Source organism: Xenopus tropicalis, chromosome 10, assembly GCF_000004195.4.
Source record: "Xenopus tropicalis strain Nigerian chromosome 10, UCB_Xtro_10.0, whole genome shotgun sequence".
Lineage (NCBI taxonomy): Eukaryota > Metazoa > Chordata > Amphibia > Anura > Pipidae > Xenopus > Xenopus tropicalis.
Window position 1 is genome coordinate 4,414,957 of NC_030686.2, and position 27,333 is coordinate 4,442,289.

At 46.3% G+C, this 27,333-nt stretch overlaps 2 protein-coding genes across 6 annotated transcripts; both read left to right on the top strand.

Moving 5' to 3' along the window:
• Positions 1 to 114: 114 nt before the first annotated feature.
• Positions 115 to 13,168, top strand: ss18l1 (synovial sarcoma translocation gene on chromosome 18-like 1; the record flags this gene model as incomplete). Its single annotated transcript, NM_001195706.2, is given in 12 exon segments — positions 115 to 221; positions 1,442 to 1,518; positions 3,635 to 3,719; positions 4,535 to 4,679; positions 4,764 to 4,961; positions 6,589 to 6,753; positions 6,936 to 7,037; positions 7,196 to 7,288; positions 8,435 to 8,554; positions 8,862 to 8,989; positions 9,444 to 10,074; positions 10,075 to 13,168. Coding segments are annotated over 11 exon segments (1,209 nt in total).
• Positions 13,169 to 15,155: 1,987 nt separating this feature from the next.
• On the top strand, positions 15,156 to 19,330 carry mtg2 (mitochondrial ribosome-associated GTPase 2). Of its 5 annotated transcripts, none has more exons than XM_012971709.3 (7): positions 15,156 to 15,251; positions 15,690 to 15,953; positions 16,954 to 17,101; positions 17,903 to 18,018; positions 18,245 to 18,463; positions 18,601 to 18,739; positions 18,824 to 19,330. In XM_012971709.3, exons 2-7 carry the CDS (start codon positions 15,744 to 15,746, stop codon positions 19,207 to 19,209), a joined length of 1,218 nt encoding a protein of 405 aa, XP_012827163.2. In that variant the 5' UTR covers positions 15,156 to 15,251; positions 15,690 to 15,743; the 3' UTR covers positions 19,210 to 19,330.
• Positions 19,331 to 27,333: the final 8,003 nt, after the last annotated feature.

Here is a 27,333-nt window from a genome sequence, read left to right on the forward strand (position 1 = left end):
GACAAGCAAACGATGTGTAAATGGGTTATTCCATTGACAAGCACTCCCCCCCCAGTCTGCTGCAGAGAATGACAAACCTTTGCCTAGTAATAGGCAGCTGATAATAAGAATATTCTGTAATAATTTATCCACTGAGGAGCACAGGGGCCATCATGTCTGTGGCCTTTGCATCAGCCAGACCCAGAGGCAAGGGAGAGATCACCCAGCAAACTATTCAGAAGGTACTGATCTGCATGGGGAAGGGGGGCTGGGGGCACCTGGGTTTATTATAAGGGGAGGTGGGAATTAAATATAGCCCATGTGTCATACATAATGCAGAGGGCAGAAAATGGGCAACAAGGATCCCCTGTGGGAGGGGCAAGAGAATTTACAGTCTGAGCAAATATGCACCTCATTCATCTCTATATATATATATCAGAATATTTAGTCTCCATGGCAGCACCATGCTTGGAATGTAAATGTCCTTAGAGATGCCATTTCTTAGAATGATAACAAGGGCAGATGCATCCTGGGGGGGTCCCTCCATCATTACCCCCATAGGGAGAAGTAGTAGCAACTGGCACACACTGTGTATCATATAAATATATATATATATACATAGTATTGTCTTTTACCCACCTAAATCTTCCTCCCCCCCCCCCAGTTCCGCTCTGATCTCCACTGATGCTGAGAGTCACTAAGCACAATCCTTAGAGAGGGATTAATGCAGTGACGGCCAGGACAGTTATGTAGTAGCTGAGGCTGAAGAAAGACCTGCATCCATTCAGCTAAAGCTCCCTAGCTGGCAGGCGATGCAGAGAAAGGGCAATCTGTCGCCTCCTTGCCCCTGAATAGAGGGGTATTCACAGGGGTGTAACAGGGGAGTCTGTAGCTGCTGGGTGGGCTCTGACTTTCTGTGAAGTTATACAATGTATCCGCCGGTACAACTGCTATAGAGACAAAATCCCACAACTTCACTGAATTTAAAGAAAACATTTTTTTGTAATTAGAGATATTATTGTGTGCTGTGGAAGGATATATGGTCCCCTGACCCCCCCTCAGATATTTATACCCACCGTATACCCACCGTATACCCACTGTATACCCAGCCGTATGACCCAACTTGGGTTTACTATTTTGTGCCGTCCTATTTAGTCACACTCCATCTTGCAGTTGACTCCTGGCTGCAAAAAGCAGATTCATTTTGAGATTACATGTATCTCCTATTCATCTTCCAGCCTACCTGGTTGCTAGGGTAAGCAAGTCCTTAGCAACCAGATCCCAGTTTGAATTCTTGTGTGAGAATGCACAAGACAGGGGTGCTGGGAGTTGTAGTTTTACAGTTGCTAGATTGGCAGATCCTATGCGCCAGGATCACTATATTGGAGGGGGAGGGGCTCAGATTTGTAGGGGATGCTCTCGGACTTACCCCTTTTTTTAATGAGGTTTCTGTGTTTAATAGATGCTGGATGAAAACCATCACCTGATACAGTGTATCATGGATTATCAGAGCAAGGGCAAGACTGCTGAGTGTACACAGTAAGTAGCAAAGTGTGAGTGTACTCAGGAGAGTGCAGACTGATTGTACTCAGTAGGAGAGTGCAGACTATGAGTGTACTCAGTAGGAGAGTGAGACTGAGTGTACTCAGTAGGAGAGTGCAGACTGTGAGTGTACTCAGTAGGAGAGTGAGACTGAGTGTACTCAGTAGGAGAGTGAGGCTGAGTGTACTCAGTAGGAGAGTGAGACTGAGTGTACTCAGTAGGAGAGTGCAAACTATGAGTGTACTCAGTAGGAGAGTGAGGCTGAGTGTACTCAGTAGGAGAGTGAGACTGAGTGTACTCAGTAGGAGAGTGAGACTGAGTGTACTCAGTAGGAGAGTGAGACTGAGTGTACTCAGTAGGAGAGTGAGACTGAGTATACTCAGTAGGAGAGTGAGACTGAGTGTACTCAGTAGGAGAGTGCAAACTATGAGTGTACTCAGTAGGAGAGTGAAACTGAGTGTACTCAGTAGGAGAGTGCAGACTATGAGTGTACTCAGTAGGAGAGTGAGACTGAGTGAACTCAGTAGGAGAGTGAGACTGAGTGTACTCAGTAGGAGAGTGAGGCTGAGTGTACTCAGTAGGAGAGTGAGACTGAGTGTACTCAGTAGGAGAGTGCAGACTATGAGTGTACTCAGTAGGAGAGTGAGACTGAGTGTACTCAGTAGGAGAGTGCAGACTATGAGTGTACTCAGTAGGAGAGTGAGACTGAGTGTACTCAGTAGGAGAGTGCAGACTATGAGTGTACTCAGTAGGAGAGTGAGACTGAGTGTACTCAGTAGGAGAGTGAGACTGAGTGTACTCAGTAGGAGAGTGAGGCTGAGTGTACTCAGTAGGAGAGTGAGACTGAGTATACTCAGTAGGAGAGTGAGACTGAGTGTACTCAGTAGGAGAGTGCAAACTATGAGTGTACTCAGTAGGAGAGTGAGGCTGAGTGTACTCAGTAGGAGAGTGAGACTGAGTATACTCAGTAGGAGAGTGAGACTGAGTGTACTCAGTAGGAGAGTGCAAACTATGAGTGTACTCAGTAGGAGAGTGAAACTGAGTGTACTCGGTAGGAGAATGAGACTGTGTGTACTCAGTAGGAGAGTGCAGACTATGAGTGTACTCAGTAGGAGAGTGAGGCTGAGTGTACTCAGTAGGAGAGTGTAGACTGTGTGTACTCAGTAGGAGAGTGTAGACTGTGTGTACTCAGTAGGAGAGTGAGACTGAGTGTACTCAGTAGGAGAGTGAGGCTGAGTGTACTCAGTAGGAGAGTGAGACTGAGTGTACTCAGTAGGAGAGTGCAGACTATGAGTGTACTCAGTAGGAGAGTGAGACTAAGTGTACTCAGTAGGAGAGTGTAGACTGTGTGTACTCAGTAGGAGAGTGAGATTGAGTGTACTCAGTAGGAGAGTGAGGCTGAGTGTACTCAGTAGGAGAGTGAGGCTGAGTGTACTCAGTAGGAGAGTGAGACTGAGTGTACTCAGTAGGAGAGTGAGACTGAGTGTACTCAGTAGGAGAGTGAGACTGAGTGTACTCAGTAGGAGAGTGCAGACTATGAGTGTACCCAGTAGGAGAGTGAGACTAAGTGTACTCATCAGGAGAGTGCAGACTGATTTTACTCAGTAGGAGAGTGCAGACTGAGTGTACTTAGTATACGGAGAGTGTAGACTGAGAGTACTCAGTAGGAGAGTGCAGAGTGTGAAAGTATTCAGAGAAAGAGTTCAGAGTGAGTGTATTCAGAGAAAGAGTTCAGAGTGTGAGTGTGCTCAGAGAAAGAGTGTGAGTGTGCTCAGTCAGTTGGACACAGTAGAGTCTATACAGTAATGATGCAATAAGTACCAATGTTCTTGCAAATAATCGGCTTCTGGCAAAGTTGTATGGGAAATGCAAAATGCAACATAAAGCTGATGCTACAGCCCTTGGCTTGTCCATGTTTCTACATGCAATTTTAAATGTTAAATTGACTGAATAAAGACTATTTTTAACGACAGCTCTTCGTTAGTGCTCCGTATGTATACTCATTTCAGGAGAATGTACATCGGCATTGATGGCGGGGGATGCTGGTAGTTGTAGTTCTGAGACACACAGAGCTTTATATCCCAGTATGACTCTCCTCTTTGTGTTTTCCCAGATACCAGCAAATCCTACACAGGAACCTGGTGTATTTAGCCACAATCGCCGACTCCAACCAGAACATGCAGTCTCTTCTCCCTGCGGTGAGTGGAAAAATGGGTCGCTCTGCCAAGGGTGAAAGTGGAAATAAATAATGGAATATATATATATATATATAGAGAGAGAGAGACCAACAAATGTATTTGTAGCTGTAATATTGGTGTGTAGGCGCCATCTCAGTGCCTTGTGCCTGAGTCTGAGCTTTCAGCCAGCGCTACACATTAGAACTGCTTTCAGCTAACCTATTGTTTCTCCTACTCCCATGTAACTGGAGGAGTCCCAAGCCGGACTTGGATTTCTTACTATTGAGTGCTATTCTGATACCTACTGGGAGCTGCTATCTTGCTCCCTTCCCATTGTTCTGCTGATCGGCTGCTGGGGGTGAGGGGGGGGATATCACTCCAACTTGCAGCGCAGCAGTAAAGTGTGCCTGAGTCTGAGCTTTCAGCCAGCGCTACACATTAGAACTGCTTTCAGCTAACCTATTGTTTCTCCTACTCCCATGTAACTGGAGGAGTCCCAAGCCGGACTTGGATTTCTTACTATTGAGTGCTATTCTGATACCTACTGGGAGCTGCTATCTTGCTTCCTTCCCATTGTTCTGCTGATCGGTTGCTGGGGGTGAGGGGAGGATATCACTCCAACTTGCAGCGCAGCAGTAAAGTGTGAGTGAAGGTTTTCAGAGCACAGGTCACATGGCTGTGGCACCTTGGGAAATGAAGAATATGATAGTATTCCTTTAACCAGTCAGTAAATGATGGGGCTCACTGTGTGGCCATAATTAGCTTATATGAATGTATAAATCTGAGTGGTGGCTGCCATAGTGCTTGCTTCAGACCTTACCTGGTTGTGTTTGCAGCCTCCCACACAGAATATGAACCTGGGACCCGGAGGGATGTCCCAGACGGGGCCCAGCCAGACCCTGCACTCTCAAGGGAACTTGAGTGACGCTCTGGGATCCAGCCTGCCACCCTCATCACTTATGCAGGGTCAGATCAGCAATGGTGAGGCCCCTCCAACGCTGTTGGCGTGGCAACCCCATGTGTGTGATTCCCATCCCTTACCCACGTCTTTCTTCTCTTTCTTAGGACCAAACCATGTGTCCATGCAGCAGTCTGGCCAAACCACTTTGCCCACCACTACCATGAGTATGGCTGTGAGTACCCATGGCACTGCCCCTGGATATAGCCACACTGTGCCAAGCTCTCAGAATATGCCCATGCAGAGCCAGGGGAGCATTGGTAACTATGTGTCACGGGCAAACATGAACATGCCGAGCAACCCAGGTAACATAGTGTTTTATTTTGTCCACACAGGCAATGGGCATAAAAGGTCATGAGGCTCCCCTTGGCCTGTACAGTATGGGGGTACAGCTTATTGTGTATATTTGTATTTATACATATGGGTAGGGGGTGCCATAGTGTTTCCCTTAGACAGTACAGTATGGGGGTACAGCTTATTGTGTGCCCAGAACATTCCTTCTCTGTATATTTGTATTTATACATATGGGTAGGGGGTGCCATAGTGTTTCCCTTAGACAGTACAGTATGGGGGTACAGCTTATTGTGTGCCCAGAACATTCCTTCTCTGTATATTTGTATTTATACATATGGGTAGGGGGTGCCATAGTGTTTCCCTTAGACAGTACAGTATGGGGGTACAGCTTATTGTGTGCCCAGAACATTCCTTCTCTGTATATTTGTATTTATACATATTGGTAGGGGTGCCATAGTGTTTCCCTTAGACAGTACAGTATGGGGGTACAGCTTATTGTGTGCCCAGAACATTCCTTCTCTGTATATTTGTATTTATACATATGGGTAGGGGGTGCCATAGTGTTTCCCTTAGACAGTACAGTATGGGGGTACAGCTTATTGTGTGCCCAGAACATTCCTTCTCTGTATATTTGTATTTATACATATGGGTAGGGGGTGCCATAGTGTTTCTCTTAGACAGTACAGTATGGGGGTACAGTTTATTGTGTGCCCAGAACATTCCTTCTCTGTATATTTGTATTTATACATATGGGTAGGGGGTGCCATAGTGTTTCCCTTAGACAGTACAGTATGGGGGTACAGTTTATTGTGTGCCCAGAACATTCCTTCTCTGTATATTTGTATTTATACATATGGGTAGGAGGTGCCATAGTGTTTCCCTTAGACAGTACAGTATGGGGGTACAGCTTATTGTGTGCCCAGAACATTCCTTCTCTGTATATTTGTATTTATACATATGGGTAGGAGGTGCCATAGTGTTTCCCTTAGACAGTACAGTATGGGGGTACAGTTTATTGTGTGCCCAGAACATTCCTTCTCTGTATATTTGTATTTATACATATGGGTAGGAGGTGCCATAGTGTTTCCCTTAGACAGTACAGTATGGGGGTACAGTTTATTGTGTGCCCAGAACATTCCTTCTCTGTATATTTGTATTTATACATATGGGTAGGAGGTGCCATAGTGTTTCCCTTAGACAGTACAGTATGGGGGTACAGCTTATTGTGTGCCCAGAACATTCCTTCTCTGGATATTTGTATTTATACATATGGGTAGGGGGTGCCATAGTGTTTCCCTTAGACAGTACAGTATGGGGGTACAGCTTATTGTGTGCCCAGAACATTCCTTCTCTGTATATTTGTATTTATACATATGGGTAGGGGGTGCCATAGTGTTTCCCTTAGACAGTACAGTATGGGGGTACAGCTTATTGTGTGCCCAGAACATTCCTTCTCTGTATATTTGTATTTATACATATGGGTAGGGGGTGCCATAGTGTTTCCCTTAGACAGTACAGTATGGGGGTACAGCTTATTGTGTGCCCAGAACATTCCTTCTCTGTATATTTGTATTTATACATATGGGTAGGAGCTGCCATATCCCTTATCGTGCTGATTCCTATTACATTCTTCTCTAGTGTCCATGATGCACCAGCAGGCCACAGGCTCCCATTACACCTCGGCACAGGCAGGCAGCCAGCATTACCAGGGACAGCCTTCCATCTCCATGATGAACCAGAGCAGCCAAGGGAGCGGCATGATTGGCCAGAGACCGCTCGGACCTTACCGGCCTTCACAACAAGGTATTGGGAAGGGCTGATAGTTCAGCATCTCCTGCTGCTGTATTTGCCCCCCGGATACACTCACATGTGGCACAATCGTGGGCACCCTTTGGCTCTGTTTGTACTACCAATCCCAGCATCCTCTACCAATTCCCAAGTTGGACTTTACTTATATATTCTCTGTTCTGCTCCCTTCGGCACAGGCTCTTCCCAGCAGTACCTGGGGCAGGAGGAATATTACAGCGAACAGTATGGCCACAGTCAAGGCACCTCAGAACCCATGACCCCGCAGTACTACACTGATGGTAAGTGGGCACCACTGACCTCTGCGTGGGCTTGTGGTGATGGGAGAGGGGAACCTATATCACATTAGATGCGGGTGGCAGTTGTAGCTCCCTGATGGTGTTCTGTGAAGGCTTATGGGAAAATCTGATCATAAGCAACCACCTCCTCTGATCAGCAGGGCATGGGGACTACTCCTACCAGCAGTCGACGTACGGAGAGCAGAGCTACGACCGGACGTTCGAGGATTCCTCTCAGCATTACTACGAGGGAGGTTAGTTCTGTGCCAGCAGTGCCAGGGCACCTTCCAAACCCTCCATGAGCGCCCAGGCCCCTGGGCATTTCATTTGACACAAGGAACCAATGGGATTGCCCTGGGTCCATACAGAATGTCTGCGTACTGATAAGCAAACATCTATCCGGCCCCTATCTGCCAGTTTATCTAGATCTACCTGCCTGTTATTATATGTATATAATATACAGTTTGGTCATTTCCCAATGGGACCAAGCTGTAAATTATATCCTTATAAATGGTGCTTAGTGATGTCATCAGTTATAATCGGAGCTTAGTGATGTCATCAGTTATAATCGGAGCTTAGTGATGTAATTCCTGTCACATGACTCACTGAAACGTGTATTTTATATTTAATAATGTACCCCCTCGGTGACTTCTAATATCCCTATATGTTACAATAGGGGGCACTTTATTCACTATATATTATAAGGAACTCCTCGGGGGCTTATAATATCCCTATATGTTACAATAGGGGGCACTTTATTCACTATATATTATAAGGAACCCCTCGGGGGCTTATAATATCCCTATATGTTACAATAGGGGGTACTTTATTCACTATATATTATAAGGAACTCCTCGGGGGCTTATAATATCCCTATATGTTACAATAGGGGGTACTTTATTCACTATATATTATAAGGAACTCCTCGGGGGCTTATAATATCCCTATATGTTACAATAGGGGGTACTTTATTCACTATATATTATAAGGAACTCCTCGGGGACTTATAATATCCCTATATGTTACAATAGGGGGCACTTTTTTCACTATATATTATAAGGAACTCCTCGGGGGCTTATAATATCCCTATATGTTACAATAGGGGGCACTTTATTCACTATATATTATAAGGAACTCCTCGGGGGCTTATAATATCCCTATATGTTACAATAGGGGGCACTTTTTTCACTATATATTATAAGGAACTCCTCGGGGGCTTATAATATCCCTATATGTTACAATAGGGGGCACTTTTTTCACTATATATTATAAGGAACTCCTCGGGGACTTATAATATCCCTATATTTTACAATAGGGGGTACATTATTCACTGTATAGTCCATTATTATCTATGTGTCTGTCTGTCCATCTGTTTATCTGGTCTCCCTGTATCTGTCCAGGAAACGCGCAGTACAGCCAGCAGCAGACAGGATACCAGCAAGGCAGTGGGCAGCAGCAGGCGTATTCACAACAGCAATACTCCAACCAGCAGAACTACCCTGGGCAGCAGCAGGGATACGGTGAGTGGGGCAAATACAGGGTGGGCATCTCCCTGAGGATAACACAGGGTGTGGGGGGTCTCCAACAAGGTCTTTAAATGGTCCACATTGAATAGCTTGGCCCTTCCAGCTGCCATTGACCTGCAAATCACTGTGGGTGCTGGGAGTTGTAGGTAAACAGCAATAGTATAAGACCATATTCACTTTCCTAGACCCAAATTCCTTCGGATTTCAGATGAATGCAGTGTGTAATACACACAGGATTGTAATGTAAAGTGTGCTGAAGAGCTTGCAGTCTAACCTCTAGCGTCTGTCCCTTCACGCTTAGTTCCAGCACAAGGAGCCTCTTCTCAGTATTCTGGCTACCAGCAAGGTCAGGGCCAGCAGTATACCAGCTACCGGACCTCCCAGACGGCATCCACTGCCCAGCAACAGAGGCCTTATGGCTACGAGCAGGTATGACCTACGCCCTCGAGTGTCCCCTCCTACAAATCACTTCACCCGCCCCAATCCATTATGATATATTTCTTCTTATCAAAAGGACAAGGGTGTATGACATGATGGATCATACCATGTTTGTCTGAGGGTAGTTGACCTCCTACATTTCCCGTTTTTTCTTTATTATTTCTATTTAGATGTTTTTTTTCCTGCTGCAAACAGCCCAGCCCCTGGTTAATAGCAGGACTAGTTGGCTGCACCAGTGGGCGGCCAAATCAGGTCTGATAGTCTGAGGACCATTGGCCGTCTTGACGTCTGGATTGGATTCCAGTAGGAGTCGGTGAATTGCCACACTACTTGAGTTGTTTGCAGCAGGATTGTGCTAATAAGCCGTTTAATAATCATCATTAATGGGGTCTAAATGCCCCCCCTTATTGAATAACTCCCTGACCAGCTGTGTTTCATTTTGCAGGGCCAGTATGGAAATTACCAGCAATAAAGGCATCAGCCGGCCATTTGCTCCTCACACAGTGGCTCCAGGGGAACAATTGGGCAGGACTGTGCTGGGTGTTTGTATATATTCTGCCCCTCACCTCACAGCACAAAGGATAATGAGCGTGGGTGCCCCCCTGCCCCGTTTATAAAGGACACAATTTTCCATGAGCAGAAGCCTAGAGACGACCTTGTCACTAAAGTAAAGGGGGATAAGACTTATTTGCAATAACAGATATATGGCATCTGAGGTACCAACCTGCCCACGTGTGGTCTGTGCAACCCCCCCATTGGCAATATCTATCATTACTGACATTAAGGCAGGCACCTCTGGCTTCCCGTAGGCATCCAACACAGGCCATGTAGAATCCAGATATGATCCAAGATGGCAGCACTGTGTTTTCTTGAATTCAAGCCACCATCCCAGATGGCTGGAAGCTGTTCTTGGCCCAATCCATTTAGAAGCAAGACATTATCCCAAATGGCTACAGTCTATGCTTAGCCCAAACTAGAAGCTAGACATCTTCCAAGATGACTGGAAGCTGCTTTTTGTTCAGTTTTGTTTTTAGAAACTAGACTTGATTCTAGATCCTAGGTTGTTCTTGGTACAATATATTTAGAAGCCAGACATGATCCAAGATGGTCGAGGGCTGTTTTTGGCCAATCCATTTAGAAGCAAGACATGACTGAAGATGGCTAGAGGCTGTTCTTGGTCCAATCGATTTAGAAGCTAGACATGATCCAAGATGGCTAGACTTGATTATAGATTTCTTTGAGGCTGCTGTTGGTTCAGTTTTTTTTTTAGAAACTAGACTTGATCCTAGATGTCTGTAGGATGATCTTGGCCCAATATATTTTGAAGCCCAACATGATCCAAGATGGTCGAAGGCTGTTCTTGGCCAATCCATTTAGAAGCCAGAAATGACCTAAGATGGTTGGAGGTTGTTCTTTGCCCAGTTGATTTAGAAGCTGGACATGATCCAAGATGGCTACAGTCTGATTAGCCCAAATAATAGAGAAGCTAGAAATGTTCCAAGATCGCTGGAGGCTGTTGTTGGTGCAGTTTCTTTTTCAACTAGACTTGATCCTAGATGTCTGTAGGATGTTCTTGGTCCAATCTATTTAGAAGCCAGAGATGATCCAAGTTGGCTGGAGGCTGTTCCTGGCCGATCCATTTAGAAGCCATGATCCAAGATGGCTATACATTGTCCTGCATGGATGTGCAGCCAGGATCCAAGATGGCTGCAGGATGTTCTTGTTACAGTACATTAGGAAGCCATTCATCATCCAAGATGGCCGCAGGCTGTTCTTAGCCTGTTCCATTTGGAAGCCATTTTGTAGACTGTGAGTTTCTACCTTCATTTGTGTTTCAGTGATGTTCTTGAGTCGACTGTCGAGTGCACCAGAGAAGATGTTCTGTAGGCGCAACTCATTGTTTCACATGATTGGCCGCTTATGTGTTTTATGCAAAATCAATGCTGTTTTTTTTTTTTGTGTGACACTTACTGTATTTTTGCACCCACAAAGCTACTGTTCTATTACGCGAATTGCCCCGCTCAAGTTTATGCGCAATCTGAAAGAAACCCACGTTTTTTTTTGCCCCTCTGTGATGAAATACTACAATGGAAGGCAGCAGAACAAAACAATTGCACTTTTGCTATTTACATGGATTTGATTTTGGCAGTTTTACACTGCTCATATCATTTATGTGTAACAGGAGCACCCCTTACTATTCTGTGCAGCTCACTTGGTGTTAGAAGCTTATAGGACAAGGTAAGGTAGATTCACTGGGATCTGCCAGGGTTAGACAATTACCCCTGCCTTACCCAGGCATCCCCAGCATGGGCTTATTAATGCTCAGCAGAGCAACATTTTCCCATCATGCTCTTTTGTGCATGTGTCACTGAGCAGTAGGAATGTCTGGGATTTATTTTTACTTGGGCGGAGGCATCCTCTGACACTTCCCTGCTCAGTAGCATCACTCTGGTCACACTGAGCAATGGAACTGAGCAGAAAAGCGGCAAAAGCTGCCTCCTGCATAACAATCCTAAGCTTCTAGCTAGCTGGCCAGCTGGACAGGACAACCGGGGGCCCTCCTGTTTCAAACCATGACTGTTGGCAGTGCAGAACCGCTTCCATGAAAATGTAGATTGGCTGTGCCAATTAAAAAAAAAAAAACCTCTTCACCCCCTGCCTTCTAGTGGTTGCAAGATTGTCAGATGTTATTCTTGCACCCTATTTTTTTAGAACAAGATGGCTGACATATATATCTAGGCTTCAGAGCCAGATAAGGGACAAGAATATGTAAAGCAAGTGGGGCTGGGTACCATTAAAAGGGCAGTTCACCTTTAAGTTACCTTTTAATATGTTACAGAATGTCCTATTCCTAGCAACTTTGCAATTGCTCTTTAGTATTTATTTTTTTGGAGTTTTTACATTTTTTGCCTTTTTGCTTCTTTCCAGCTTTCAAATAGGGGTCACAGACCCCGGCAGCTAAAAAAAATATTGATCTGTGAGCTTTCAATATTATTATTATTGTTACGTTTTATTCCTTATCTCACTATTCAGGCCCCTTCCTTGTCATATTCCAGTCTCTCATTCATGTCACTGCCTGGTTTCTAAGGTATACAAGACCCTAGCAACCACATAGCCACAAAAATTTCAAACTGGAGAGCTGCTGAACAAGAAACTTTACATTATATTAAAAGTTAACTTAAAGATGAACAACCCCTTTATGATCTGTCTCATAATGATCCCACAGAATGTTTGGCCCTGGGGCCAAACAATCAAATTATAACGGCAGGTATAGGAAAAGTCAGTCCGGGGACCGCATCAACGAGCCAATGCGGTCCCCGATCCGATGAGATTTTCTAACCTGCCCGATCGAGATCTGCCCGATTTCACACCAGATATCGGTCGGGCAGGCCTGTCGGGAGTGCCCATAAATGGGCCGATTAGCTGCTGAATCAGTCCAAGGGACCCATATCGGCAGCTACTATCGGCCCGTGTATGGGGACCTTTAGGGTCATTTATGAACACTGGACAAATTTGCTCATGGGCAGTAACCCATAGCAACCAATCAGTAATTGCCTTTTTCAGCCAGCTGCAGGTAGATAAATGAATGCAATTGGTTGGTTGTCATGGGTTACTGCCAATGGGCAAGTTTGCGTAGTGTTCATAAATGACCCCCCAGCCTGTCTTTTGGCTTTGGTTTCCTGCAGGAACTGCCTCTCTGATTATGGGGAACATGTGGACCAAAGAGATATTTCTACAGGTGCTTTCCCTGACTCCAGGATATTCCAATGGAAACTGAAGCTAAAAAACAGGGTGATCCTATGAGTACCAGGAAATGATCTAATCTAATAAACTGGAAGGGGTTGTACTAATATAACGTGGAAGGGGACCCCCCAAAACATTTTTGCAGGGGGGCCTGGGGAAGTCAATTTACGCCACTGCTTGTTGGGCTTGGGGAGGAGGAAGCAGGGCTTTACTGGGAACATTGTGACCAATCCAATGTGCGTTATCCTGGGAGGGGAGGGGGGCCATTTTGTATTTCTTTGCTCTCATTGTCTCCTGTATAGTTTGTTAGCAGCTCCAGGGGTGGGGAATGGCGCTTTGTGATGTAAAATGTTCTTTATTTGCCACCTCTGCATTTCTGAATGTTTGGAAAGTCTTTTATGAAGAATATATGAAGATTTCAAAGAACAGTGTCCTTCCTTGCCTGACTGCACACCGTTATTATTGTCACTGACATATATCGATATCAGGAAGTTGCTCAGAATTATATTTTCTTTACTAAACATCTATTTGGGTAGAGATCCCCTTTAATTTCAAAGGTCAGTACTACATTGTGTACATATTTACTCTAATACTGTGTAACAGGAATGTTTTCATAGTGCAACAACAGCTGCAGCCCTGTCCAGTAAGCTATGGTAGAGGCTGCCAACTTTTCTGGGAAAAAAAAACACCGGCCTTCCTATAGTTTTGCCTTTTTACCCCTATTAATAACATTGGCACCAAGCATCATTTTTACTGGCCAGGTGGGTAAAATGCTGGCATCGGTCTTATTGGGTGGCCCATTGCTGACCCACAAATACAACTTACATTTTTACTGATCGGCTACATTTTTGCCCCCTGCCTGCCCAATGTACACATCATCTGCTGGTACCTGACCCACTGCAGGATTCTACAGGCTGCTTTTTGGTAATACAGAGCCAAGACCTTTCACCTTTGTGCCTGGCGTATTGCAGACAGTGTTATGCAATGGCATCTCTGGGGGGCTATTTGCACAATATGAAGATGGCAGGCTTTGTGGATCCCATTACAATTAGCTGAGTGAAAGACCCAATGAGAATTCAATTTGTGATACCTGAGCAGTGTCGGACTGGCCCACCAGGATACCAGAGAAACCCCTGACCATTTGGCCTGCTTCATGCTCATTCCCTATTTCTGAATGGGAACCAAGAGGAGAAATAGATGGAAGAATAGATGCTAGTGTAGGGACCCATAGGGTTACACTGTTAAACTATAGCTTTAAACCCTACTACTCATTTCTGCTGTTACTGGGCAAAGACCCATGTATCTAGTTCACCCTTTATCTATGCCTTATTGGCTTATTTGGGTTGACCATACAGTACCTCTTGTAAACTCATACAGTGTTTAGCAGGAGGGTGTGGCTTCCTCATTGGCTGCCTCTGTGTCTCAGGAACAGGTCACTGAGCCTGGGATCAGAATAGACCCCAGTAAAGCCTTATTGCCCCAGAGATTAATACCTGTCGGGGACAGGGTCCCCATGAACGAGGACCAGTTAGATAGTTCTTGTAAGAGCAGTCTCTAGGAGAGTGAGATAGAGAGATAGGAAGGAAGCAAGTGCAGTCTCGGCTCCACCAAGGAAAGTAGCTGGAAGTACCTGCCATACAGGCAATGTTGCCTCAGCATAGGGCCACGGTTAAGACATAGGGGACAGGCAGTACCTTAACCCTGATCCACAATCGGCTGTAGGATTCAACCTGAGGACTGAGGTATCTATCCTCACTGCTTCCAAAAGGGGTGCCGGGCTGACCAGGTGCATTTACCCTGCCTAGACTCTAAAAGGAGGTGGGATAACCCGGTGTGCATCCTCTCCTTGCTGTCCTCAGAGTGTACCATTGTATACTATCTGTAATGTGAGTATCTGCAATATCCCTGCATCTATACTTGTCTCTGACAATAAATCTGTCTATAGTTCAACTGCAAGAACCTTTCTGGCATCCATATTTACTGCACACAGCTACAGTGAGTTGTAGTTCCACTACACCCCAAGCTCCGCAGGTCTCTTGCATGTAGCGAAGGCCCATCTTGTCTAAGATAGTCGCGTGTACCCCACGCTCTAACACCTATACTAGCCTGGGTTGGACTGTTTACAGCCAAATAGGGGTTACACTAGCATGTAAATAAAAGACCAGCCTTGTCTTTCATCCATAAGGGCCTACCCAAGCCTTTCCAGACTGGCACTGCCTTCAATGGCAGAGGAAGACAACATTTTAATAACATTCTTTCAGAGGTGGGACCAACAGCAATATCCTGCTGTAAAGGGGAAGCCTGTTCACATTGTATTATTAGGTGCACAAATGGACGTATTTTATTAGATTATAGTGTGAATAGAGTAGTGTAGGGAAGAGAAAAGCGCCACAGAATTCTATTCAGCCTACTTCCGGTAGGTGACACGCAGGAGTAGCGGAAGTAAAGCGTTCCACAGCGGGAAGTAAGGCAAGCCGGAAGTAGCGTCACGTCCTAACATGGCCGAAAGGTGAGCAACGTGAGGGAGGTATCGGGGAAGCGGTGCATGTTGGGAACAGGTCATGTCATGACAGAAATATTAGTTCATTGCTTCGTGTAGCTTTAGTGCCCCCTATACTACCCATTGGCTTTCTCCAGGGCACAGTGCTGCTGTGTGTGGGCACTTTCTGTGGGACTTTACTTTGTTATACCAGCAGGTGGCGCTCATACAGGTGCTGGGGCATAAATGCAAAAATAGAGGGGCAAATACAGTGGAAAGGGGGACCCCACATTAACAGCCAGTCAGGGTAAGATATTGGGGTGACTGATGGCCATGGGTTCATATCTGTAGCTGAGGAGGCCACATTCTGTCCCACATTCTGTCCCACAAGCCCCTCAGCACAAAAGGTCTGAAGACCCCTAATTATTTTATTCCTGAACAATAACAATTTCTTTATCATTTCCCCAGGCGCTGACTCCTCCTCCTATAACCCCAGCCGCTGCCGTGTAACCTTACTGGACGATGCTGGCTGCGCGGCTGCTGTCTCGCCTTGGGGTGCTGGCGGAAGAGCTGAGGGGGTGCCAGGCTGCGCTTTGCCAACACACGGCGCTTCTTAGCCCTACACCGGGCCCTGTTGCAGCTCCGAAGCGCCGTCTCTCTATTGGCTGCCCTCGAAGGGCAAAGCACCGCAGCCTCACAGGGAAGAAGCCCGATTTGTCAGAGAAGAAGTTGGTGAGTTTGGGTTTGTTTTGAAATCCTATATGTAATAAGGAGGTGCAGCTGATAATGGCTACTGTGCTCCGCCTTTTCCATGATGGCTTTTGTTACCCATCACGTATGGCTAAGGTTGCAACCCAGCTGGTATTTGACTGGCATAGCAGGCAAATCACCAGCCGGTGCCGGTATTACACATTTACTGGCAATATACTTGTAAACACAGGTACATTTGTAAGGCTTACAACCCTACCTATAAATCCCTCCCTTCCTTGATTCTCTCTGGCGAAAAAGGTGGCAACCCTAGATATGGGCAAGTAGCCACACTCGGGAACCCTATTCAAGGCTTCTGATTGGCATAAGAGGCAAATCACCAGCCGGTGCCGGTAGTACAAATTTACTGTCATTATACCTATAAACCAGCGGTTCTCAACCTGTGGGTCTGGACCCCTTTGGGGGGGTCGCCTAAGACCATCGGAAAACACATGTTACCGATGGTCTTAGGAACCGAGACAGCGCTCCTCTATGGTTGGGAGTCACCACAACATGAGGATCTGTATTATAGGGTTGCGGCATTAGGAAGGTTGAGAACCACTGCTGTAAACACAGGTAAATTTGTAAGGCTTATAACCCTACCTATAAATCCCTCCCTTCCCTGGAAAAAACAGGTGGCAACCCTAGATATGGGCAAGTAGCCACAGTCAGGAGCCCTATACAAGGCTTCCCATTAGCACTTGGCATCTTACCCTACTGACCTTTTCTATCGTGAAGGGTACGGAAGGTGCACCAACATCACCAACTGCATTCAGCTTAGAATTCAGAATTGAGTTTTAGCTTCACACACAGAGGAAACTTTATGTCCCAGAATGCTCAGCCGTACCAAAGCTGGCCGTATCGACTTTTATAAAAGCGCCCTTGATTGCAGGTGGAAAAGAAATGTTATTTTTTTGTGTAATATTGTGCTTCAGGCACCAGTATCATTATATTTCCTTTTTTCAAAAACCTTGATATCACACAGACGCGATATTTTGTGGATCACCGCAGGGTCCGAGTGGTGGGAGGAGCCGGTGGAAATGGGGCCTGCTGCTTCCATAGCGAGCCCAGAAAGGAGTATGGGGGTCCAGACGGTGGAGATGGAGGAAATGGGGGGCAAATCGTATTAAAAGGTAAACTGATGATGGTTCATGATACTCGGCAGTGATCATACTGAAACAATGGCATATGGAAAGGATAGAGTTAAGGTGGCCATACACTGGAAGATTCTCTCATTTGGCGAGGTCGCTGCATGGATCTTCTCCCTATATGCCCACGAAAAGGTTGGCGATATCAGGCTAATTCAATCATTTGGCCCTAGGGCAGGGATGCCCAACCTTTTTTACCTGTGAGCAACATTCAAATGTAAAAAGAGTTGGGGAGCAACACAAGCATGAAAAAGGTACCTGGAGGTGCCAAATAAGGGCTATGAATGGCTATTTGGTAGCCCCCTATGTGGACTTGCGGCCTACAGAAGGCTCTGTTTGGCTTTACACTGGGTTTTATGCATCCAAAACTTGCCTCCAAGCCAAGTATTCAAAAAATGAGCACCTACCTTGACACCACTGGAAGCAACATCCAGGGGTCTGGAGAGCAACATGTTGCTCACAAGCTACTGGTTGGGGATCACTGCCCTAGGGCATAGGTGCTGTTGGAATGGGGACCGGATTGGCTCATTGATCAAACCTTCCCAACCGCGATCGGGCCAATTTTAGGCAAGATCATGGTCGAGTAGGCCCGTCGGGTGCCCATAAAGGGGAAGATAAGCTGTCGAATTGGTATAAAGGATCCAGCTCACCAGCTAAAATCTGCCTGGGTATGGCCACCTTAACTCTCATTGCTGCCTGTTAGACAGGGGGCTGCCAGCTCAGCTTCCCCCTCCTAGTAATGACTAAAATTTGTCTTTACCTCCTTCTCTTCTCTGTGCCCTACAGCCGATCCCAGGGTGAAGTCTCTTTCCACTGTCACGCCTGTGTATAAAGGAAATAACGGGGAACCAGGGCGCAGTGCTAATTGCTTTGGAAGAAATGGGGAAAGCATTTATATCAAGGTGAGTCGGGCTCTGTCCCCTCTATTCCCATCTGCAGCAAGGTGCGCAGATTTAAACATAACACGGATCTCTTTAATCTCTGCCATCTCCTCTTTATGGAAAGATGGGATCTATTGTGTGTGTTTTCATAGCAGGGAGCTTCTTTTTCATTCAGCCGAATGTGCCGATTGGCTAGAACTTTTTGCTCTCTTTCCCATAGTCACTAACTGTGCAACGCGCTTTCCAGGTTCCGCTGGGCACGTTGGTGAAGGAGGAAGGGATGCTTCTCGCTGACCTCTCAAAGGCAGGTGATGAGTTCTTGGCAGCTCGTGGGGGCGTCGGCGGGAAAGGAAACCGATTCTTCTTGAGCAATGAAAACCGTGCACCAATGACGGCTACCCCAGGCCAGCCGGGAGAGGAGAGAGTTCTGCACCTGGAGTTAAAGACAATGGCCCACGTCGGCATGGTAAATGCTGAGGGACTGGCGTTGGTCGGCTCCTCTGGTTTATTTTCTAGTAACAATTCCATGTAATAATGAATGTGCAGCATTAGGTGGCGCTCTCGGTACGTGCCTTTTGATTTGCCCATTCACTCTCTTTGCAGGTGGGATTTCCCAATGCCGGAAAGTCTTCACTGTTGCGCCTTTTATCAAACGCCCGGCCGGCGGTCGCCGCATACCCTTTTACCACCCTAAATCCCCACGTGGGGATCATTAAATACCGGGATTACGTGCAAATTGCAGGTTAGTTTTGCAGGGGAATTTATATCGCATTGCTGTCTTGTCTACAGCTATTAACCATTTCTTCCCCTGTGCTTGACCTGTCAGTGGCTGATACTCCGGGTATCATAGATGGTGCCCATCAGAACCGGGGACTGGGTTTCGCCTTCCTCCGACACATTGAGCGTTGCCGCATTCTTCTCTTTGTGCTGGACCTTTCCCATAAGGAGCCCTGGGCGCAGCTGGCGTCCCTCCGGTATGAGCTGGAGCAGTACAACGAGGACTTGGTTCAGCGGCCTCATGTTATTGTGGCAAACAAGCTTGACCTCCCAGCAGCACGAGAGACCCTGCGGCGCTTGCGCCACGAGACTGACAGTAACGTGATTGGTGTTTCTGCCCTGACTGGAGAGAATGCAGAGGAGCTTATACTGCACCTGCGGGAGTTATACGATGGGCACAGGCAGCACAGCAAGGACCCACTGGCAGCCTGGTGAACTATGGCAGCTAAATATACAAACGTTACACAGAGAGGAGCGGCATTGGCCACACTGGTATTATACTGAATTGTACTGGGACTTTATCAAAGTAAATGAGGATAAAAAAACTTCCCCTTTATTTCTTTGTCTATCTCCTTGTGGTAAGAGCAGTCATACTACTGGTGGTGAGTTTCCAAGGGAACACAATAAGCTGTACCCCCATACTGTACTGTCTAAGGGAAACACTATGGCACCTCCTACCCATATGTATAAATACAAATATACAGAGAAGGAATGTTCTGGGCACACAATAAGCTGTACCCCCATACTGTACTGTCTAAGGGAAACACTATGGCACCCCCTACCCATATGTATAAATACAAATATACAGAGAAGGAATGTTCTGGGCACACAATAAGCTGTACCCCCATACTGTACTGTCTAAGGGAAACACTATGGCACCCCCTACCCATATGTATAAATACAAATATACAGAGAGGGAATGTTCTGGGCACACAATAAGCTGTACCCCCATACTGTACTGTCTAAGGGAAACACTATGGCACCCCCTACCCATATGTATAAATACAAATATACAGAGAAGGAATGTTCTGGGCACACAATAAACTGTACCCCCATACTGTACTGTCTAAGGGAAACACTATGGCACCCCCTACCTATATGTATAAATACAAATATACAGAGAAGGAATGTTCTGGGCACACAATAAGCTGTACCCCCATACTGTACTGTCTAAGGGAAACACTATGGCACCCCCTACCCATATGTATAAATACAAATATACAGAGAGGGAATGTTCTGGGCACACAATAAGCTGTACCCCCATACTGTACTGTCTAAGGGAAACACTATGGCACCCCCTACCCATATGTATAAATACAAATATACAGAGAAGGAATGTTCTGGGCACACAATAAGCTGTACTCCCATACTGTACTGTCTAAGGGAAACACTATGGCACCCCCTACCCATATGTATAAATACAAATATACAGAGAAGGAATGTTCTGGGCACACAATAAGCTGTACTCCCATACTGTACTGTCTAAGGGAAACACTATGGCACCCCCTACCCATATGTATAAATACAAATATACAGAGAAGGAATGTTCTGGGCACACAATAAGCTGTACTCCCATACTGTACTGTCTAAGGGAAACACTATGGCACCTCCTACCCATATGTATAAATAATGGAATGTATTTAAATGTTGTCAACTAAAAATTTGCTTTAGCCAAAGATACACCCATAAGTAGAAATCGTTTATATGTGGACTCACAGGAGCAGTTTTCAGAGGCTCGTCAGCTGCACCAAATTTGCACCTGGGCAGTAACCTATAGCAACTAATCAGCAGTTAGTTTTTTTTTGAGTAAGCTGCAGGTGGAACAAAGAAAGCAAACATGTCTGTGGGTTACTGCCCAGATGCATATTTGCCCAGTGTTTATTAATGACTCTCTATATTATTTGTCTGCCTGTTAGTGCACATTCAGGTACATTCCACCAGGTGGAGATGTTGTACTAATAATATCAATAATGTGCCAATAGCAAAAATGTAACAACCTATGGTGAAAGGCAGCGCTAAAGCAAATCTCTGCTGTTCCTATATTGATATTAATGATGTTTTAATCTTAAGGCATACTGTGATTTTGCTGCCCAATAAGCTAACTCCCTACCAGCTGCATGTACAGAGGTCAACAAGTTACCTTCTCTACATATTTGTATTTATGGGTAGGAGGTGCCATAGTGTTTCCCTTAGACAGTACAGTATGGGGGTACAGCTTATTGTGTGCCCAGAACATTCCTTCTCTGTATATTTGTATTTATACATATGGGTAGGGGGTGCCATAGTGTTTCCCTTAGACAGTACAGTGTGGGGGTACAGCTTATTGTGTGCCCAGAACATTCCTTCTCTGTATATTTGTATTTATACATATGGGTAGGGGGTGCCATAGTGTTTCCCTTAGACAGTACAGTATGGGGGTACAGCTTATTGTGTGCCCAGAACATTCCTTCTCTGTATATTTGTATTTATACATATGGGTAGGGGGTGCCATAGTGTTTCCCTTAGACAGTACAGTATGGGGGTACAGCTTATTGTGTGCCCAGAACTTTCCTTCTCTGTATATTTGTATTTATACATATGGGTAGGGGGTGCCATAGTGTTTCCCTTAGACAGTACAGTATGGGGGTACAGCTTATTGTGTGCCCAGAACATTCCCTCTCTGTATATTTGTATTTATACATATGGGTAGGGGGTGCCATAGTGTTTCCCTTAGACAGTACAGTATGGGGGTACAGCTTATTGTGTGCCCAGAACATTCCTTCTCTGTATATTTGTATTTATACATATGGGTAGGGGGTGCCATAGTGTTTCCCTTAGACAGTACAGTATGGGGGTACAGCTTATTGTGTGCCCAGAACTTTCCTTCTCTGTATATTTGTATTTATACATATGGGTAGGGGGTGCCATAGTGTTTCCCTTAGACAGTACAGTATGGGGGTACAGCTTATTGTGTGCCCAGAACATTCCTTCTCTGTATATTTGTATTTATACATATGGGTAGGGGGTGCCATAGTGTTTCCCTTAGACAGTACAGTATGGGGGTACAGCTTATTGTGTGCCCAGAACATTCCCTCTCTGTATATTTGTATTTATACATATGGGTAGGGGGTGCCATAGTGTTTCCCTTAGACAGTACAGTATGGGGGTACAGCTTATTGTGTGCCCAGAACATTCCTTCTCTGTATATTTGTATTTATACATATGGGTAGGAGGTGCCATAGTGTTTCCCTTAGACAGTACAGTATGGGGGTACAGCTTATTGTGTGCCCAGAACATTCCCTCTCTGTATATTTGTATTTATACATATGGGTAGGGGTGCCATAGTGTTTCCCTTAGACAGTACAGTATGGGGGTACAGCTTATTGTGTGCCCAGAACATTCCCTCTCTGTATATTTGTATTTATACATATGGGTAGGAGGTGCCATAGTGTTTCCCTTAGACAGTACAGTATGGGGGTACAGCTTATTGTGTGCCCAGAACATTCCTTCTCTGTATATTTGTATTTATACATATGGGTAGGGGGTGCCATAGTGTTTCCCTTAGACAGTACAGTATGGGGGTACAGCTTATTGTGTGCCCAGAACATTCCCTCTCTGTATATTTGTATTTATACATATGGGTAGGAGGTGCCATATTGACTGCACACCATGTAAGTGTTATTAATGGCTCAAGGTTTCTCTAGCCTTAGAGTAAATAATGCTGTGGCTGTAGGTTGCTGTCTCCTTGTAACATTCTGATTGGTTACAGGTTGGTTGAATCCTGTGAATGCTCTAATTGGCTACAGTTTCACCTGTCTCAAACAGGAATATAAAGGGTTTGACTCTCCACCTTCAAGCCATTGCCTGGGGCTGACACTGTCTAAAATGTAGTGAGAAGGCCCCAGAGAGTTATCGCTGCCATACCGATACACAGAAGTAATTAGCTTAGCAGGACAGCGTGAAATCGCAACGGACATTGATGGATTCATTGTGAGCCATCCCGTTGCCTCCTACGGCTTCTGTCCCAAACAGTTAAAGGGCACAAATTGTATTTGTCAGCAGTCGGCTTAAGCTCATTGCGAGAAACATTCATCATAATTAGTAACCAGAGACCCAATAAGACTTAATGGAAGATTCTTGTTTAATCAGAGAGGGAATTGGGTATATAAACATGCCGGTATGATAGCCCCTCAGCTCTGTCATACAGACAAATTTATTATTCCTTCTCTGTATATTTGTATTTATACATATGGGTAGGGGGTGCCATAGTGTTTCCCTTAGACAGTACAGTATGGGGGTACAGCTTATTGTGTGCCCAGAACATTCCTTCTCTGTATATTTGTATTTATACATATGGGTAGGAGGTGCCATAGTGTTTCCCTTAGACAGTACAGTATGGGGGTACAGCTTATTGTGTGCCCAGAACATTCCTTCTCTGTATATTTGTATTTATACATATGGGTAGGAGGTGCCATAGTGTTTCCCTTAGACAGTACAGTATGGGGGTACAGCTTATTGTGTGCCCAGAACATTCCTTCTCTGTATATTTTGTATTATACATATGGGTAGGGGGTGCCATAGTGTTTCCCTTAGACAGTACAGTATGGGGGTACAGCTTATTGTGTGCCCAGAACATTCCTTCTCTGTATATTTGTATTTATACATATGGGTAGGGGGTGCCATAGTGTTTCCCTTAGACAGTACAGTATGGGGGTACAGCTTATTGTGTGCCCAGAACATTCCTTCTCTGTATATTTGTATTTATACATATGGGTAGGAGGTGCCATAGTGTTTCCCTTAGACAGTATAGTATGGGGGTACAGCTTATTGTGTGCCCAGAACATTCCTTCTCTGTATATTTGTATTTATACATATGGGTAGGAGGTGCCATAGTGTTTCCCTTAGACAGTACAGTATGGGGGTACAGCTTATTGTGTGCCCAGAACATTCCTTCTCTGTATATTTGTATTTATACATATGGGTAGGAGGTGCCATAGTGTTTCCCTTAGACAGTACAGTATGGGGGTACAGCTTATTGTGTGCCCAGAACATTCCTTCTCTGTATATTTGTATTTATACATATGGGTAGGAGGTGCCATAGTGTTTCCCTTAGACAGTATAGTATGGGGGTACAGCTTATTGTGTGCCCAGGCCTCGGTTTGTACCCTGGGGGTCACTGGGGGCACATTCTACCTGGTATACCGTGCTGGTTCCAGATACAATACTGTAATGTTAGAAAACTAACTGCACCCACCCAGGGTGGCGCTAGGGAGACGGAGTGGAAATACATGGGGATCTGCCGGAGCAACTGCTTCTGACTAGAAAGTGACTTTAGTCACTGTGAGTTTCCTTCCCGGCACTTGGTTCCCCGGGTTCCACACAGGTGGCATTTACTGCTGTTTTGGTTTTGACCTCACGGTTCCGGATCAGCTGAATCTCATTTTCATTCCATTTTCTCTAATGTATCAGAAAAATACCGGTATTTATGGACTGTGCCAAGCGGCCTAATTAGCCAGGGGCCCGACCCGCCGGTTATGGATCCTGTTATATTCTTGGAAACCTTTTCTCTCTGTGTTGCCTTCCTATCCCCATATAATGGCCCCCGATTGGCCCCCGGCGGCACACTACCTGCTTCCCATGCATTTATACAGCAGCCCCATCTCATTTGCACTTAAAGGGCTTTCTCTATAAGTCTGTGTGATTGTTAGTGGTTATGGGAGATTGATCGGGAGTCGTGCCTCGCTTTCATCAGTCGCCTTTCATCTTTCCGTCTTCCCCATCACCTGCTAAGGCACAAGTAGCCTCATTAGCTGGCACAAAGAGCCCGGGGTGGCACTCGGCTAAACTGCCACACACAGGCTTCTGCGCAGTCTCTACTCTCTCTGCAGTTATCTCTTAGGAACCACTGTGATGAGACTGTCTCTTTGGGGTCTACAGTGTGCAGCACCCACAGCTAGCAAGCCTCTAGCAGAGCAAGTTAGAAATCCTGAGTCTGTAGGAGAGAGAGAGGCTAGGCACTGTGCCAATGGGGTGGGCATTGGGGAAAGGAGAGGAAGGGGGAGTCGTGTGGGTAAACAAGAAGGCGGAAGGGATAAACATTGGCAAAGCAGGAGAAAAATATAGGCACTGGGGAAAGAGTCGGAGGGGTGGGAAATGGGGAAAGGGGAAACAATTAGGAAGAAGGGAGGGACAAAGGCAAAGACAGGGAAGAATTGTTGGGGAAGCTGGGGAAATAGGCACACAGGTATGGGCACTGGGAATAGGAAGAGGATGGGCACGGGAAAAGAAAAAAATGGGATGGGTGCAGGGGAAAGGAAGAAGGCATGGGCGCTGGGGAAAGGAAGAAGAAGGGATGGGCGCTGGGGAAAGGAAGAAGAAGGGATGGGCGCTGGGGAAAGGAAGAAGAAGGGATGGGCGCTGGGGAAAGGAAGAAGAAGGGATGGGCGCTGGGGAAAGGAAGAAGAAGGGATGGGCGCTGGGGAAAGGAAGAAGAAGGGATGGGCGCTGGGGAAAGGAAGAAGAAGGGATGGGCGCTGGGGAAAGGAAGAAGGCATGGGCGCTGGGGAAAGGAAGAAGAAGGGATGGGCACTGGGGAAAGGAAGAAGGGATGGGCACTGGGGAAAGGAAGAAGGCATGGGCGCTGGGGAAAGGAAGAAGAAGGGATGGGCGCTGGGGAAAGGAAGAAGAAGGCATGGGCACTGGGGAAAGAAAGAAGAAGGGATGGGCACTGGGGAAAGAGAAGAAGGGATGGGCACTGGGGAAAGGAAGAAGGCGGCATAGGCACTGGGGAAAGGAAGAAGGGATGGGCACTGGGGAAAGGAAGAAGGCATGGGCACTGGGGAAAGAAAGAAGGCATGGGCACTGGGGAAAGGAAGAAGGCATGGGCACTGGGGAAAGAGAAGAAGGGATGGGCACTGGGGAAAGGAAGAAGGCATGGGCACTGGGGAAAGAAAGAAGAAGGGATGGGCACTGGGGAAAGGAAGAAGGCATGGGCACTGGGGAAAGAAGAAGGCATGGGCACTGGGGAAAGAAAGAAGGGATGGGCACTGGGGAAAGAAAGATGAAGGGATGGGCGCTGGGGAAAGGAAGAAGAAGGGATGGGCGCTGGGGAAAGAAAGAAGAAGGGATGGGCGCTGGGGAAAGGAAGAAGAAGGGATGGGCGCTGGGGAAAGCAAGAAGAAGGGATGGGCGCTGGGGAAAGGAAGAAGTCATGGGCGTTAGGGAAAGGAAGAAGTCATGACCGTTAGGGAAAGGAAGAAGGCATGGGCAATGGGGAAAGGAAGATGGTGGGATGGGCACTGGGGAAGGAAGATGGTGGGATGGGCACTGGGGAAGGAAGATGGTGGGATGGGCACTAGGGAAGGAAGATGGTGGGATGGGCACTGGGGAAGGGCAGTGGAGGAAATGTGAGCTGCAGAAAAGGACAAGGAGGTGGGCTCCGGAGCAGCACTGGAACTATACTGGGATATGGTCCATCGAGCAGCACTGGAACTATACTGGGATATGGTCCATCGAGCAGCACTAATAAACTTCCTATTTCGTCTCCCTTGGTCCATTTAAATGAAAGATAGGGGCAGGAAGGGGCCGGAGGTACTGAGCAGATTCAGGGCTGGCACTGGGGATTGGCATAGATACCCGCTTTATCTGCTCATGGACAAGACACATGGCAGTTCCTCCTCCTCCTTGGGGTCCGACAGAGGGAATGAAGGCTCAGCAGAGAGGACTCAGTCGCATAAGAAAATATCCTTTATTGTTTGATATTTGCACAGGGTACAGCACATGGAGAGGTCACCCCATGGCATCCAAACTCCCATGGGGCCTTCCAACAGCCACATGCAGGGCTCACAATATGGCACCCAGTGGGCGGGGCCTTCACATGGACACATGGCAACGTAGAATGGAAAGAGTGGATTGGGTGCCAAGCGGTGGGATGTAATTATGTGATACACAGAGAAGCCATTCAATGGGTCCAGGAGGTAGATCTGTACTGCTGAGTAGGGCAACTGTAGTCCCATAGCTTCTACCTGTACGGGGGCCCTCAAGGGCCAAGCATGTCCTAAAGGTGACCATGGCAACCCCGGGGGTATCAGTGTTTAACCTGCAGTCCCCTGCTGTGTATCTACAGTCCCTTCCCCTGCAGCCAAACTCAGGGCGACTTACGGCACAGGAGATGTAGTTGTCAACTCTTATTTTGTGCCAGATTTTTGTATCCCTCCCCAATAGTAAAGTGCAACTACCACAATATGCAGTTCTGGCCCCCTTCAGACTTTCTGCTGTGATGCCTGTAATGGGGGAATTCCCCATGGTGCCGTAGGTTTATGGGATCTCTCTGTACAGGCTATGAGCAAACTTAGGGGGCTGTTCCTGCTGAATTGTGCTTAGTACAGGGGAATCCCTATGTGCCATAGTTTTATGGTATCTCTCTGTACAGGCTATGGGCAAACTTAGGGGGCTGTTCCTGCTGAATTGTGCTTAGTACAGGGGAATCCCTATGTGCCATAGTTTTATGGTATCTCTCTGTACAGGCTATGGGCAAACTTAGGGGGCTGTTCCTGCTGAATTGTGCTTAGAACAGGGGAA

Excerpts from the sequence above, each read along its gene's own strand:
- mtg2 (XM_012971709.3), top strand. The coding sequence starts at position 15,744 with ATGCTGGCTGCGCGGCTGCTGTCTCGCCTTGGGGTGCTGGCGGAAGAG. Across the intron at positions 15,954-16,953 it reads ATTTGTCAGAGAAGAAGTTG|ACGCGATATTTTGTGGATCA; the intron begins GTGAGTTTGGGT and ends GATATCACACAG. Across the intron at positions 18,740-18,823 it reads GGATTACGTGCAAATTGCAG|TGGCTGATACTCCGGGTATC; the intron begins GTTAGTTTTGCA and ends TTGACCTGTCAG.